Here is a 15,521-nt window from a genome sequence, read left to right as displayed (position 1 = left end):
CAAGGAATAGTATAATTTACTATCCAACACCTTCCCTACTGTATGTAGACTGGAGTTGGAATAGTAAATTATACTACTCCTAGGTCCAGCGCCCTCCAACGCAAGTCGTTATAACGACTTGCGTTGTAAAAACCGCGATGTAATGGCATGCGATGTATTAGCATGCGTTGTAATGTCATACAGCCTCGCTATTAAGAATGGATGCCCTTAACACGCCCCTTTCAAATAATGACTCGCAAACCCTATTTTGCCACCGGTAATAGGTTACAGACTCGCAAAATAGGGTTAGTACATGTCAAAAGGCTATTTAGCGGTCACAAATGGCCATATTCTCTGTTGCGACCGCTAAATCCTTTTGTACATGTGGCCCTAAATGTCTTGTATGCAGAGCAATGAAGGAGGAAATGTCTCTGTCTTCTACCAAGATATGTTGGGAATGAAACACATACAAAATTGAAAATTTAGTTCTGCAGGTTTCCTCCTATGTTTAGAGTAAATTCCATGTGTTTTTTTTATTTACAAAGGTTTCTATGAATAGGCAAGTGAATCTGTTCATGCAGCAGATTCCCAGAGGTACTTCTCGGTATCTATAGAGAAGTCATATTTGCAGTATTGCGGAATCATTTTACCAAGCGTAGTTGTACACAATGTACAATTATGCAAGTGAAAATGTTAGGTATGATTTAAATTACAGTCAAACACATTTTTTCTTCACAGGAAAAATGTTCTCACATTTGGGAAAAAAACGCTTCCCCTCGACCACTGTCATTTTTAGGTCTCGCCTGTCGATGCGCATGCGCATCGAGCAAGCGAGACTATGGTGGCTTATCCACTCTTTATCCAACTTGCAAGGAATCGTGGCGATTCCTTGCAGTGCACGAGAAATTTAAGCTCAATGCGCATGCGCATTGAGCTTAAAAGCGCGTGCACATGCCCCCAGCCGCCTGCCTTGCCTACTCTCCCAGCTGGTGCCGCTCCACCCCCTGCGGCATCAAAGGCTTTCACGGCCGGCCGGCCATGCTTTCAGTTTCACGACCGGCCGGCCGTGTGAAGTACATTTCTAAGCCCGCTCTCCCTGCTCCGCCCCCTGCTCCAGCCGAGACGCATTTCTCCTCCCTCCTCCCCCCTCCTGGGTCAGGTTACCCTGCTTTCTCTTTCTTTTCACCCGGTGACATTGTTGCCTTTAGCCCTTCCCTCACCTCCTCAAGCCGTTACTCGTTGTGTGTACAGGGCTGTGTGTATTAGCGCTTGTGCTTGTCCTGGTTTGTTTGCAGGTGCACACATTACACAAGGCTCTGCTCACTGACCCTAGAGGTAGGCCTCTGACCCGGCACACTCGAGTGAAAGATTCCTCACATAACCCACCGCTCCAGCTGTCTCTTCCTTCAGGCTGCCAGCCTTGAGCGTGGGGGGAGGAGGGGCTGCATACACTTCTGTCCCCGCCGACACGTCAGGGCATGCTGGAATTCAGAGGCCGCCCTCCACTCTGCTTTTCAGTGTACCGTCTGTCATGGCCACAAGCCAGCACCCCCACTTTCGCTGCAGACGAGCTAGGGCTTGTCTTTCTCCAGAGGCAAACAGGGCAGCCTGACTTACGAGAGCCCCCGCAGGCTCACCAACCCAAGGAAAAGCTGTACGAGACAGACGTGTGCCACTCACCTCACCTCTTCCTGGAAGCCGGACTGTGGATAAATGCAGCCGTGGGAAGGCCCCATCCTACCTCAGGTTTAACATTTAATTCTACACCTCTTGAGGGTTCCTGTGATTAACCAACCAAAACCTTGCTGCTGAGCTCATAAACAGTCTGCAACTGAAACGGAGGCGGGCAAATTGTCGTGTGAATTCTCTCCGGCGCCTGCAAGTCAGCTTAACACCTCTTACAAAACAAAACATCACAACTCATCAGTGGCTTGACCTTTGAATATCTGCGGTGTAAAGGTTTATTAATTCATTCATTCAAAAGCGGCCCTTCTATAATTAGCTGTTTCTTGCCCACTATTCATGCCCAGCCCACAAAACCGGGGAACTAGCTGTAGAAACCTGATGAGAGCTGTTAGAACTCCTGGTAGCTGCCCTGAGACCCGAGCCATGCATGGGTGCAAGGATCGGGAACAGAGAATGCAAGGCTCTCGTTTAAGCTTATGACGCACTTGTCTTCACAAGAAAGTCAGATACTTCACAACAACCAGGCCTCATCAGCTGTACCTCAAAACAACCAGGACTCATCACCCCTCTCTCACAACAACCAGGCCTCATCACCCCTCTCTCACAACACTCACTCTCACTCACCCTCAACCCCTCAGCCTCACCCTCACCCTCACTCACCCTCAACCCCTCACCCTCACTCACCCTCAACCCCTCACCCTCACTCACCCTCACCCTCACTCACCCTCAACCCCTCACCCTCACTCACCCTCAACCCCTCACCCTCACTCACCCTCACTCACCCTCAACCCCTCACCCTCACTCACCCTCAACCCCTCACCCTCACTCACCCTCAACCCCTCCCCCTCAACCCCTCACCCTCACTCACCCTCACTCACCCTCACTCACTCACCCTCAACCCCTCACCCTCAACCCCTCACCCTCAACCCCTCACCCTCACTCGCCCTCACCCTCACTCACCCTCAACCCCTCACCCTCACTCACCCTCAGCCCCTCCCCCTCAACCCCTCACCCTCACTCACCCTCAACCCCTCACCCTCACTCACCCTCAACCCCTCACCCTCACTCACTCACCCTCAACCCCTCACCCTCAACCCCTCACCCTCAACCCCTCACCCTCACTCACCCTCACCCTCACTCACCCTCAACCCCTCACCCTCACTCACCCTCACCCTCACCCTCAACCCCTCAAACTCACCCTCACTCACCCTCAACCCCTCACCCACCCTCACCCTCACTCACCCTGACCATCACTCACCCTCAACCCCTCACTCACCCTCAACCCCTCACTCACCCTCACTCTCACTCATCCTCACTCACCCTCAACCCCTCACCCTCACTCACCCTCACTCACCCTCACTCACCCTCAACCCCTCACCCTCACTCACCCTCACCCACCCTCAACCCCTCACCCTCAACCCCTCACTCACTCTCACTCTCACTCATCCTCACTCACCCTCAACCCCTCACCCTCACTCACTCACTCTCAACCCCTCACCCTCAAACCCTCACCCTCACTCACCCACCCTCAACCCCTCACCCTCACTCACCCTCAACCCCTCACCCTCACTCACTCACCCTCACTCACCCTCAACCCCTCCCCCTCGACCCCTCCCCCTCGACCCCTCCCCCTCAACCCCTCACCCTCACTCACCCTCACTCACCCTCAACCCCTCACCCTCAAACCCTCACTCACCATCAACCCCTCACTCACCCTCAACCCCTCACCCTCAACCCCTCACCCTCACCCTCACTCTCACTCATCCTCACTCACCCTCAACCCCTCACCCTCCCTCACCCTCACCCTCACTCACCCTCAACCCCTCACCCTCACTCACTCACCCTCAACCCCTCACCCTCAACCCCTCACTCACCCTCACTCTCACTCACCCTCACTCAGCCTCAACTACTCCCCCTCACCCTCACTCACCCAAAACCCCTCACCCTCACTCACCCTCACCCTCACTCACCCTCAACACCTCACTCACCCTCACCCTCACCCTCACTCACCCTCAACACCTCACCCTCAACCTCAACCCCTCACCCTCACTCACCCACCCTCACTCACCCACCCTCACTCACCCTCACTCACCCTCACTCACCCTCACCCTCACTCACCCTCACCCTCACTCACCCTCACCCTCACACAGTGCAATAGTTCTCAGACCATTTCAGTTAGAGCTTTTAGAAATGTTTATGGCTTTTTTTATTTGTAATACTTTAGCATTGGCTACAGGAAACAAAAATGCTAAACATTTACAAAAAAAAAACATAAACAATTCTAAAAGCACTAACTCTAATGGTGCGAGACCTATTGCATTTCCAATGCTTGTTTGGTGTGTTCCCTACCGAGTCCTGCTTTGGAAATTGAATTATTTTTGCCCTGGATAAATCTCTAACTGATTCAAGGATGGGGATGGGCTGAAGAAAATATTTGCGACTATCAACTAACAAACATACAAGCACATCTAAAGGTGTTCCCAATTTTGAGGTGCATCGTTGCTCAGGACACCAACTTCCAGCACCTGGAAGATTTACTGACATGAAGTACAAGTTTCTTACCTTCGGTAACACCTTATCTGGTAGAGACACTATCTAGCTACAGACTCCTTACCTTTGAATTTCCCCAGGCATAAGACTGGATCTGAAAAAAAAATTCAGAGCAGTACGCCTGCGCGCTGGTAGGCAGTGTCGGTCGGCACTGGGTGGCGTTGTCTGCACCAGAAGTGATGTCCACCTCACCTATATAGGCGCCACTGTGGCACACTGATGTCAGGTACTTTTCAAGACTTTCAACGCCAGAAGCGCAGAGCCATGAAGTGTACTGATAGTGGTGTGTCAAAAGTAGGACCCTAAAAGGGATCAGTCCCAACCCTAGAGATCTGTCCGCAGAGCAGAGAGGAAGGGTGGGTAGGTAAGGAATCTCCCAGTTAAGGCAATACCGAAGGTAAGTAAATTGATCATCTGATAGAGACTTCTAGCCACAGATTTCTTATCTTTGAATAGATACCCAAGCAATACCATCCCTAGTGGAAAGTCTGTGGACACATTTAGACTAGGAAGTCCTAAAGGACCAAACAGCCGTAGTGACTGTCCCTGTGGACTTGACTGTCCAGGCAGTAGTGTTTGGTTACTACCTTACAGATGTACAGGACTGGAACTCCACAGGCTGACACAGTGGTCGAAACTTTAGCTCTGGTGGAATGAGCTCTTAAGCCTTCAGAAGGCTGTTTCTTTGCCATTGCATAGCAGATTGTGATGCAAAGAATGACCCATCGAGAGATGGTCTGTTTCTGCACCGCCTGACCTTTCATTGCACCTTCATACCCCACGAAGAGTTGATTATCCACCCAGAACTCTTGTGTGAAATCAAGGTAGAACGACAACGTTCTTTTTCGGTCCAGACAGTGGAGTTGATCCTCTTCCTTAGAGGGATGTGGAGAAGCATAGAAGGTGGGCAAGGTGACCGATTGACCCACATGAAATGGTGTTACCACTTTCGACCGGAAAGCGGCCCAAGTGCGAAGCACCAGTTTGTCAGGGAAAATGTAAAGGAAGGGAGGCTCGGATGATAAAGCCTGCATTTCACTCTTCCTCCAGGCAGATGTTATCACCACAAGAAAGGTTGTTTTAAGTGTGAGCAGCCTGAGAGGACAATTGTGAAAAGGCTTGATGGCGCACACATTAGAAAGGTGAGAACCAAATTAAGGTCCCACTGAGGAATGATAAAAGGGGAAGTTAGGAACATATGTACAAGACCTTTGAGGTATATATTTATAATGGGAGACTTAAATAATGGGGGTTGGTCTGGCAGCCGCAAGAAGGCAGACAGGAGAGAAAGGTACTCTTTCAGAGTGTCTAGAGCAGAGCCTTGCTCAGCATGGGTCAAAATAAAAATAAAAATATCAGAAAGGGAAGCAAAAAGGGGTCAATAGACATCTGTAGAATATGATACAAAGCGTTTGCATCGGCAGGCGTATATATTCTTAGTGGAGGGATGCACAGCTGCCAGAATAACATTACAGACTTAGGGAGGGAGCTCGAAAGCTATCAACTGCCGCCTCAATCTCCATGTAGGAAGGCGAAGAGTTGACAGACTTGGTTGGAGGGCCGTACCCTGCTGCTGTGACAGAAGATCCTCTTGCACGGGCAGGCTGATAGGAGTACTGATGCTCATGTTCAGAATCTCAGGATACCAAACTCTCCGTGCCCAGTCAAGAACCACAAGAATGACTTGGGCCCAGTCGTTGCTGATCTTCTTGAGAACTCTCAGCAGAAGTGATATGGGCGGAAAGACATAAAGGAGGCCTAAACTTCACTCAAAACAAAAAGCATCTCAGAGAGAGAGCTACCTTGAAAACTTCAACACGCAAAACTGCTGACATTGCTCATTCTTAGTGGAGGCAAAAAGATCTAACCAAGGTTCTCCCACTGTTGATAGAGACATTGCGCCACCTCTGGGTGGAAACGCCGTTCGTGAACCGCTAGGCATCGATGGATGTGTTAGTCTGCCGTGGCATTCAGGGAATGTGCCTGCTGTTGAACCACCAGGAAAATGCCCTGCTGTTCCAGCAATGTCCAGATACACAGGGCCTCTTGATAAAGGGTCCATGACCCTTACCCACCCTGTTTGTTGCAGTACCACATGGTGGTGGTGTCTCCATGCACCCTTGTACCAGCCTTCCCTTGATAGAGGATAGAAAGACTTTCAATGCCAGTCGGATCACCTGGAGCTCCAGCATGTGGACTTGGAGTCCAGAATACGCCAGATACCAGAGTCCTCTGATCTACACCTCTCCCAGATGGCTGCCCCATCCCAGGAGTGACTCATCTGTCACTACTGTGAGATCTGGTTGGAGAAGGGGGAGGGGCCTGCCTCTGACCCAATTGCGGTTCTTTATCAACCACCTCAGGTTCCGCATATGCCATCTGGCCTGTGTCACTAGAAGGAAGCAGGGGGCCATGAGGCCCAGCAGCTTCAGAGAGATTCTCGCCAAACTCCAGAATGGAGGCTGATACATTGGTATCATAGCCTGAATATCCTGGACTCGCTTCTCAGGAGGATAAGCCCGAAACTGCACCGTGTGCAGAACAGCTCCGATAAAAGGGAGTGTCTGAGAGGGAGTCAGGTGAAACTTTGGCATGTTGATAGTGAACCCCGGCGAGTGAAGGAGGTTCCCCGTAGTCTGGAGGTGGGAGATGACAACCTAGGGCGAGCCCGCCTTCAACAGCCAGTCGCTGAGATAGGGAAGACCGGCACCCCATATCTGCACAGATGAGCTGCGATCACCGTCATCCCATTGGTCAACACCCGAGGTGCACTGGTAAGGACAAAAGGGAGCACAGTGAAGTGAAAATGCTTGTGGCCTACCATACACCACAGGTAACACCAATGAGCAGGCAGGTCCAACGCTACCATACAGTCTCCTGGGTCCAGGGCAACTAAGACCTGGGTCAATATCAACATCTTAAATTTCTCCTTTTTTGGGAAGTAGTTGAGGGCTCGGAGATCTAGGATTTGACGAAGACCCTTATTCTTTTTTGGGACCAGAAACTATTGGACATATCAACCACAGCCTACTTCAGGCACCACACCCCTCTCTATGGCTCCCTTGGCCAAGAGAACCATATTCCTCCCTGAGCAGAGGCAGATGATCCTCCATCAGCCCATCATAAGATGGAGGCATGGAGAGAGGGGTAGTCCCAAAGTAGCCCCCTCAGACAATCTGCAGAACCCACTTGTATGAGGTTTCAAACTGCCAGTAGTGGAGGTGATGGCAGATCCTGCCACTAACTGGATGTTCATGATCTAGATGAGCGAGACTAGGAGGGTTTGGAGGCTGGACTCATGAGGCCGGTAAGAACTACGCCCTTGTCCATACAGAGGCTGGAAAGCATGTGCCACTCAGTGGCTGGGATAGGGTTGGCATGGTTGAAAGCATCTTCCACAGCCATGAAAATGGGAACAAAAGCAGACTGAGAACGTAGGGCAACCAAGAGGCCCGTAGCCTGCTGGCCTGTTGGCCATTCCGGGGTTAGTATATGAGCCATCGCGCTCTGGAGTACAATGCGCACACGCGGAATAGAGTGTCAGTCGCCGCTCTAGTTTCTGCCTCCTGTTTGAGCACCTCCCGTGCCTCGGACGCGCCACGTGACCCGTGCGTCACTTGCGACTCATGTGACAGGAAGTGGCTCCTGTGTGTTCAGGTTTTGCCTAGGACCATAGGCACATAATGTTTTAATATATGACATTCGCACTGAGTGTTCATAATAGAGAAATAGGACCATTGTTCACCCAGAATAGAGGGTGTATTCTATAAGGTATCATTGAGAGGACAATTTTATCACATGTATCATTTATGTAGTGTGTCTGTTTATTACTGTACAGACCCTTTTCACTGTGGTTTTATTCTCTTCACTTACAGATCTCGTACATGAGTAAGTGTACTGAACTGCACCATACTAACAGGTGGAGTAACACTTAGTATAGTGGTAATACTAGGGGTATATGTGACAGTAAGGAAATTTAGCATAGGGATCCTTTTGTCCTGATGAATGCCGTTAGAGAGACGGGATCCGGCAGAAATATGTTGACCTCTTTGCAGAACAGAGGGGTGGAGAGTGCATAACTCACTCATACCACCACCATCCAGGGGTACCCGTGTACCCCTTTTTTAATCCTGACAAGGGAATCCAGAAATAAAATTGTTATTAGGATATCCCTTCGTTAGTTTTAAGATTCATTGTCTGCACCTATTCAGGATCCTTTCCTTTTCCTTCTTTATTGGTTTGTATTGTCAACCCCTCCGTATTGCTCCGCCTCTAGCATTGGTCTGCGCTGAGGCGTTTTGCAGCAGCCCTATGATGAAGCATGCCACAACTTGTTGTGGGAGTGCAGTTTTTACAAAGTGAATGTGCTCCTGATACATGGTTGCATGTATTCGAACCTTATATAAGAAATTGCGACTTGTATTTGCCTTACTTTCTTTTGTGTATATGTATTGACTTGGAGGAGGGTAAAGTAAGGTGTATTCCTTTTACCCCTTTACTTGTGTACAGTACATAAAATCTACCCCACTAAGCCTTCGACGTTTCCAAAATGTAAGGAGAAATGCTCTACTTTTTTGCATATGACATGGTTCTGTAGAGCACTGCAGGGCTACCGGGAGGAGGTGGTGAGGAGACTTGAAGAGGTGACAAAAGTGCCTTCTCCAACTGATGATCCTCCATTGCCTCCTGGGTTTGATTCCAAAACCTAAACAGAGAACCATGCAGTATAGATTTGCAAAACGGGGTCCGGTATTTGCTAAGCGCTACATAGCAATGCACTTGATTCACAATAAATGGCCTACAGTCCAAGCATGTTTCGGAGATATGCTGGAATGGACCCTGGCAGAAGAACAACGATTAAAATAATCTGCAAGCGGATGAGCCGGTGGAAGAGGAACATGATGTTCTAACTAATAGATGAAACCATGGAGGCTGAAGGCGGTGGTACCCATGGAGACATGGAAAAGGAAGAATATGCAACACAAGACGCTAATGGAGACCACAGTGACACCGATTACCTGGCTGAGAGGCAGTAGTCATAGGATTGGGGGAGAATAACCGTACTAATATTTGAATTGTTTATGCTCAGTTTGGTGATGCTCATGGAGGGTGCTTACTCCTTGTCGTGCATGAGGAAGGTGGCTTGTATTTTTACTACACTCTTTATTAAATCAAAAACAAAACATGTTAAAAAAATACAAAAACAACCTTTGCAAAGCTTCTGTAACAGCCTGGCACCACATATGATGCTTTTTAAAGTTACTTTTGAACCCCCTGAGTTGGAAACAATTTTGTTTTTTCAAATCTGCAAATTATGCAGCAGACGGTGGATTATGTTCAAGTGAGGTAAATTAAAAAATATGTGGAAATGCTGAAACTACAGAATCATAACTCCAGGCCCACTTCAACTGGGTCTGTTTGAGGGTCTAAAAGGCTTCACTGGGACATCTTGGGGTATTTGGGATGCCACTGGACATTGGCAGAAAGATTGTTTCAAAACTGAGGGATAAAGTCAACAGGAGCACAACAGGTTGGGTTAAAGTGGAAGATTAATGCGTGGTTTCATATTGGAGCACAAACAAAACACACCTAGTATTTTGGGGGCGGTAGGGGTTACTGACTGTTGGGTGGTGCGAGTGGCGCTCAGAGTTTTCACCCTGGCACCTTCATTTGGATCAGACACTGAAGTCCACACATGCAACAGTATGTCTAATATTTATCACTTGATTTTACAGAATTGTATTAGCACATTTCTACAGTTTTCATTACTTTCAAACAACTCCTACTCCACAGGATGAACAATGCATGTACAACCCCACAGGAAGAGCGGCCAAGTGCAGAGGTTTCAAGGAGATCCCAGTGGGGAATGAGAAGGTCTTGAAGAAGGCCGTGGCACGGGTTGGCCCTGTGTCCGTGGGCATCGACGCCAGCCTCTCCTCATTCCAATTCTATAGTGAAGGTGAGGTTAAAAAAATCTTACTATGGACCCCTACGCATCACACATTAAAAGATTGACCGATTAACCAGTGAGGGAGATATTATGTGTGTAGGGGTGGCAGTACGTTTGCTAGGTAAGGAGTGGGCCTACAAATCATCATGTCCCCAAACCTCCCTGTGAAATGGTGATTTTTTTTGTGATGATGCTGGGTATACTACAACATCTAATCTTTCTGATCGAACTGCCTTTCAGGTGTGTACTACGATCCAGAGTGCAATGGCACAGACATTAATCATGCTGTTCTCGTTGTGGGCTATGGAATACAGAAGAAGGCCAAGCACTGGATTGTTAAGAACAGGTAAGGCAGGGCATAGTGAACCAGAGCCAGAAGCAGAGATGATTAATTCCTAAAATCATAATTACAAACTCTACGTCAGATATGAGGGGGTGAGCTTAAATAGATATGTATAGAGGGCCATCCCAGACAGGACACAGACATGCCCTGTTGGAGGATTCTCAGAAGTTTCAATATGGAGTCCATACCAACATTCACATTTGAAGCAATATGCTTTCTGAGGTTGGAGGGGGAGGGTCTGCACAGTTGTACCTGTATTGACAAATGAAACTGGTGCATAATAGAATTACTCCATGCCGAGAGTACGCTGCAAAAGCTGCATCCGTGTTACAGAAACTTTTATTTGAATTCACCCACTCCCTGTCTGAGAGTGCTCAAAACACTGCAGCTTTGCTGGTCCACCAGCAATAAAAGCAAGCATTGGAAATGCAATAGGTCCTGCATTTGTTGGAGTTATTGGCATTATAAATACCAATGTTTTTACTCTATGCAATAGATATGCCTTCCGCACCTTAATAAAATAAAGAAATCTGTTGTGTGTTTTTCTAATGTAGTACAACTGCAATGGTGCCCTAGCGCTGGGAGTGAAAATGGCAGCTCCGACTCCATGTTAAAACAAGCAGTACTGTGAGGGTTCAGTACCACAGGTTGTAATTAAGTGTCCCTTGGGACCTCTTTTGGCCCCATATGGTACTGCACCCTGCAATATGACTAGGCAAAGGATATTGCAAAGCGCTGCGAGCTGCTGACTGGTGAGCTGGGGATCCCAGTCAGACTCTGCTTTCAGGCTCAACATCCTGTGTTAATGGGCTGATTGTTTAACTTCCCCTAGCCCATGCCTAGGTGCGCTATATAAAAGTGTTTGTAAGGTAAGAAAGAACCAAGCAAAACAATAGTGGCCTTGGAGTGGTGGTAGGGACCTGCGAGCAGTGTTGTGGGAGAGGTGAGGGGGAGGCACCCGGAGTATAAGGAATATGTAGCAACCAAAGCAGTGATGTGGGAAGGTGGAGGCGGCGGCACCGGAGACAAAGCAACGCAAGCGAATGATTTTGTCTTCTACTTTTAACTATGGGTTAGTGTAAAACATTTAATATAAAAAAACGAGGGTTATACTATCTGCCGAGTAGGGTTTGAAAGAAGGTTATCAGATATATTGATTGTTCATAGGGAAATCTGAGAAAGGATGAACTAGTAATTAATGGGACAACTTAAACCTATAAGAGATTTTTCAAAATGTTCTGGTACCTCGACTAAGCAAAGCACCTGAATTAAACTCAACTTTCACAAATAACAGAGCATATTTCAGAAGGTTGAAAAAACAACATGGGCACTGTACACATTTGAAAGTCCAAGACCCTGTACCAAGAACAGAAAGCTCTGGTTTTAAATAAACTGCTTGATGACCTTCAGAACGTATATCCGTATCTGGCCGACAGACCTATCTGGGGTTGATGGACATAAAAGGTTTGGATAGAATCATAAAGCTAAGTAAGGCACTTGGCAGAGTTGAAAATTGCCAAGATAAAAACCCATAAAATGGCTGTGTAATTGATTTTTCCAGCGGATGGAAGCAACTTCAGACATATTACTCTCATCTGGCTCTTGATTAATCAAGTTAAGATTCGATTATACATAAGAATGTCACCAGCATACTGATCGATGGAGATCCACAGCTCGATACAAGATTACTATGCAGCTCAAAAGGTACATTAAAGGTTCTGGGGAACAAACGCCCCTGGTGGTCTTGGTCCTGAGCTGGGTGTGAAGGGGACCTAAAGGAATTTATCTGGATGTACTGTGTACGTCCAAAGAGGTCACGAGAAAATAAAAACTCTCAAAGGTCTTCCGCTCCCTACCCAGGTGTGTACCTAGGAATGTCAATAATTCCCTCATGGACTACAGTGTCAAAGGACCCTGAGAGACCCTCCTATATATACAAGCTAACAGGTATCCCCAACTTTGAAGGCCCTGCTAAAGTTTGCAAACCATGTCCGGCTCCCAGGAGGAGAAATCGGAAATGAAAGTTTCCTAATTCCCTAGGAAATTTGCATCACCAAAACTTCAAAGAAGGCATCTTTGTGCCATAATGCCTGCAAGATGCCTACTTTGGCCACGTTGAAATTATATATCCTAGCATCACTGCATGGGTCTTGGGATTATGACCATTGGAGGAACTGAGTTTTGTATATGTCTATCAATGATGATCCCTTGAAGTATAAAACGTATTGACTGCCTTTGAGCTTGAGGCTCAATCATAGACTGTTAACTGAACGTTCTTGAACATGATGGGCAGGTGTAGATAGATCATTAGCTCTGGAACATCACTGGCTATCCTTGGCCAATCTGCATAGTGATAGACATCTCATTAGCTATCTTTCATATTGGAGTGTTATAATAGACAGAATATTGACTATCACTGAGCAGGATGTGAAGGGGTAGACTAGAGCCTGCCTTCGGCATGGGGCATGTAGCTCTCTGACTGTTGTTGAGGGGGTTTTGCAGAGGTAGACAACATATTATCTTCCCCTGAATATATTGTGTGTATACATAAAGAGAAGGTGTGAATAGGTTTCCTCCTTTAACCAACATTTTCCATTTCTTCATACTACAGCTGGGGAGAGGACTGGGGCAGCAAGGGCTACATCCTGATGGCCAGGAACAAGCAGAATGCCTGTGGGATTGCCAACCTGGCCAGCTACCCCAAGATGTGAATTTGTTGCACAGAGGATGGAGCATGTGCTGGGCCTAGAACCAGAATACAGAAAGCAGATACCCAGATCTGATGATCCATGGTTTCTTGTTTACGTGTGTCTGTGTGTCCACCCAGTTAACTTCTGTTTGCATCTGAGTGCCACTAGTGATTTTCAGTGTAAGGCCTGTTCCCATCCATATGATGTATCTCTAATTTACATTTATTCCTCATTTCCCTCCATGTAAATCCAGGTTCCAATGTTTTACTGATAATGCAGCCATCCTCAGCTCAACTTCACCATCTTGAAGTCCTGTGATTTTACTGTATCTACACTCAAAGTTCATATATCCCTTTTTTCACAGTTCACTTGCACAATCCTGCAACTCGTCTGTCCTTGCACCTTTAGTTCAGAGGTCACTCCACCTCTATTTCGCCTCTAGCTCCGCCTTTCTTTCTTCTCTCCCTGTACCGTTAGTCATCAAAAGTTTATATAGGTGTACCACAAGTTCACATCTATGTACCGCCAGTTAGTCTGTCCCCATGCTACAATTTAAAACTGTGCTTTTGGAAAATTGTAACAGAAACAAATGAAAGCGATAAAAGGACCGAAAAATGGGGCAAAAGTATATGTCAAACTTCAATCCATTGATCGTGAGGAGAACTTATGGGGTGATAATTACCTCTCACAATGAAAGATCACAGTGCAGCAGTGCCTTTCATGTAAAAAGAGCTTGTGGCACCAACAAAATGCTGAAATGCTAGCGATCCTCTTCTCTTAGAAAGAGCACGCTGTGTGTCCATCCCTTTCTATCTCGAAGAGCTCACTGCACCAACTCCTTTCTGTTATCAAAAACTAATTGTGCCAATTCTTTTGAATTGCAAGGAGGGACTGCACAAATCTATCACTGAGATCACACAGCACCACTCCCCTTCTATCAGGAAGAGCTCACAAGGCAGGACTCATCATCTATCATGAAAGCTCAATGGATGATGATCAACATTTTTCAGAAGAGGTTCACAGAGCAGTAATCCACTCTTACCATGAAGAGTGCGACCGGTGTCAATGCTCTTCTATGAGAAGGAGCTCACAGAATAGTGATCCCCTCCTAACACAAAGAGCTCAAAGGCCCAATCTGCTTCTGGCATGACGAGCTACAATCCCCTTCTAGCATGAAGAACTCCCTGTGCCAATCCACTTTTATCACGAAAAGCGCACTGCGCTAATCCCTCTTGATCATGAAGAGCTCACAGCTCACGAAAAGCTAAATTGAAGCAAACTCCTCCTATCAGTAAGAGCTCACAGGACTTAAATCTCATCCTATCCGGGAGATCTTATGGTGCTAATCAGCAGGTGGGCAATTGGGCTTGATGTAGCAAACAAATGAGGAAGATTAAATAATTTCACTAAACATAATGGACACATTTGCAATATTCCTGACAAATTTGTTTCTAAATGCTCTCACATTGGGCATATATTTTAGGTTTATTACAACTACTGTACCTTCGAAGCCAGTAGAGATGTGGACACTGCTACATATTTAAAAGAATACAGAGGACATGTCCTACCAGTGAATGTCTAGGTCTAAAAGAGTGGATATGTATTGTTTAATGTGAGTAAATTATCTCTGCAGCATCAAACAGGCATGGGAACTCATCTCAGAATTTCTTGATTTTGCCATTGTTTGGTATAAATTCTGGACAAAGTGTGTCATGCAGCTGGTCTGACCCAAAATTCACACTTTGTACCGATTTATGTTCAGTTTTTTCATGTTTTGTTTGTAATGAGAATATGAAACTGAATGTGCTGGTCATAAAAGATGTGCACTTTGTTTCCAACTTTAGCCACGTGTGTTCTCGTACTTAGGTTCTTTGTGATTGTATTTTTCTAAAGTCATGAAAATGTAATTTTTTTTACTGTGATAAAGATCTGCGCCCACATTCTATCCTTTTGTGTTAATTGTGAACTTAATTTCCAAGGTATGCTGTGGCATTGGCATAACAGAAAAGTTAATGAACTGATGGTACAGAGGGACTATCACACTTTTTCCATTCTTTCTTTTGGGGTGGATGTCTCCTAGGGTTTTCACAAATGGATGGTCTTTCTCCATACACCCGAATAAGAGGGAAATCAGGCAGTTCCTTGACCAGTTCAATAGCTCACCTGAAAGACTGAAGGGCTGGAACAGCGACAGTAAGATGACAGACGTGCCTGCTTCTGAAAAGAAAATACTAATTAAGCTGAGATGTTAGCAAACCTGGGTCACTGAGAAGTGCACACCTTCAGAAATGCTATGAATCTGAATATTGATGTGTAACTCAAC

General features: G+C 46.7%; 1 protein-coding gene across 1 annotated transcript in view; it reads left to right on the top strand.

The window, feature by feature from the left end:
* The window catches only part of CTSK (cathepsin K), a 56,409-nt gene extending 41,266 nt beyond the window's left edge, over window positions 1–15,143 (top strand). Inside the window, exons 6-8 of the mRNA XM_078669931.1 lie at window positions 10,009–10,174; window positions 10,406–10,511; window positions 13,120–15,143. Coding sequence (XP_078526057.1) covers window positions 10,009–10,174; window positions 10,406–10,511; window positions 13,120–13,219 — 372 coding nt within the window. The 3' untranslated portion in view covers window positions 13,220–15,143. The remainder of the gene's footprint in view (window positions 1–10,008; window positions 10,175–10,405; window positions 10,512–13,119) is intronic.
* The last annotated feature ends 378 nt before the right edge of the window (window positions 15,144–15,521 follow it).

This window comes from Lissotriton helveticus, chromosome 12 (assembly GCF_964261635.1).
Source record: "Lissotriton helveticus chromosome 12, aLisHel1.1, whole genome shotgun sequence".
NCBI lineage: Eukaryota > Metazoa > Chordata > Amphibia > Caudata > Salamandridae > Lissotriton > Lissotriton helveticus.
This window is presented reverse-complemented; position numbering and strand designations above follow the sequence as displayed.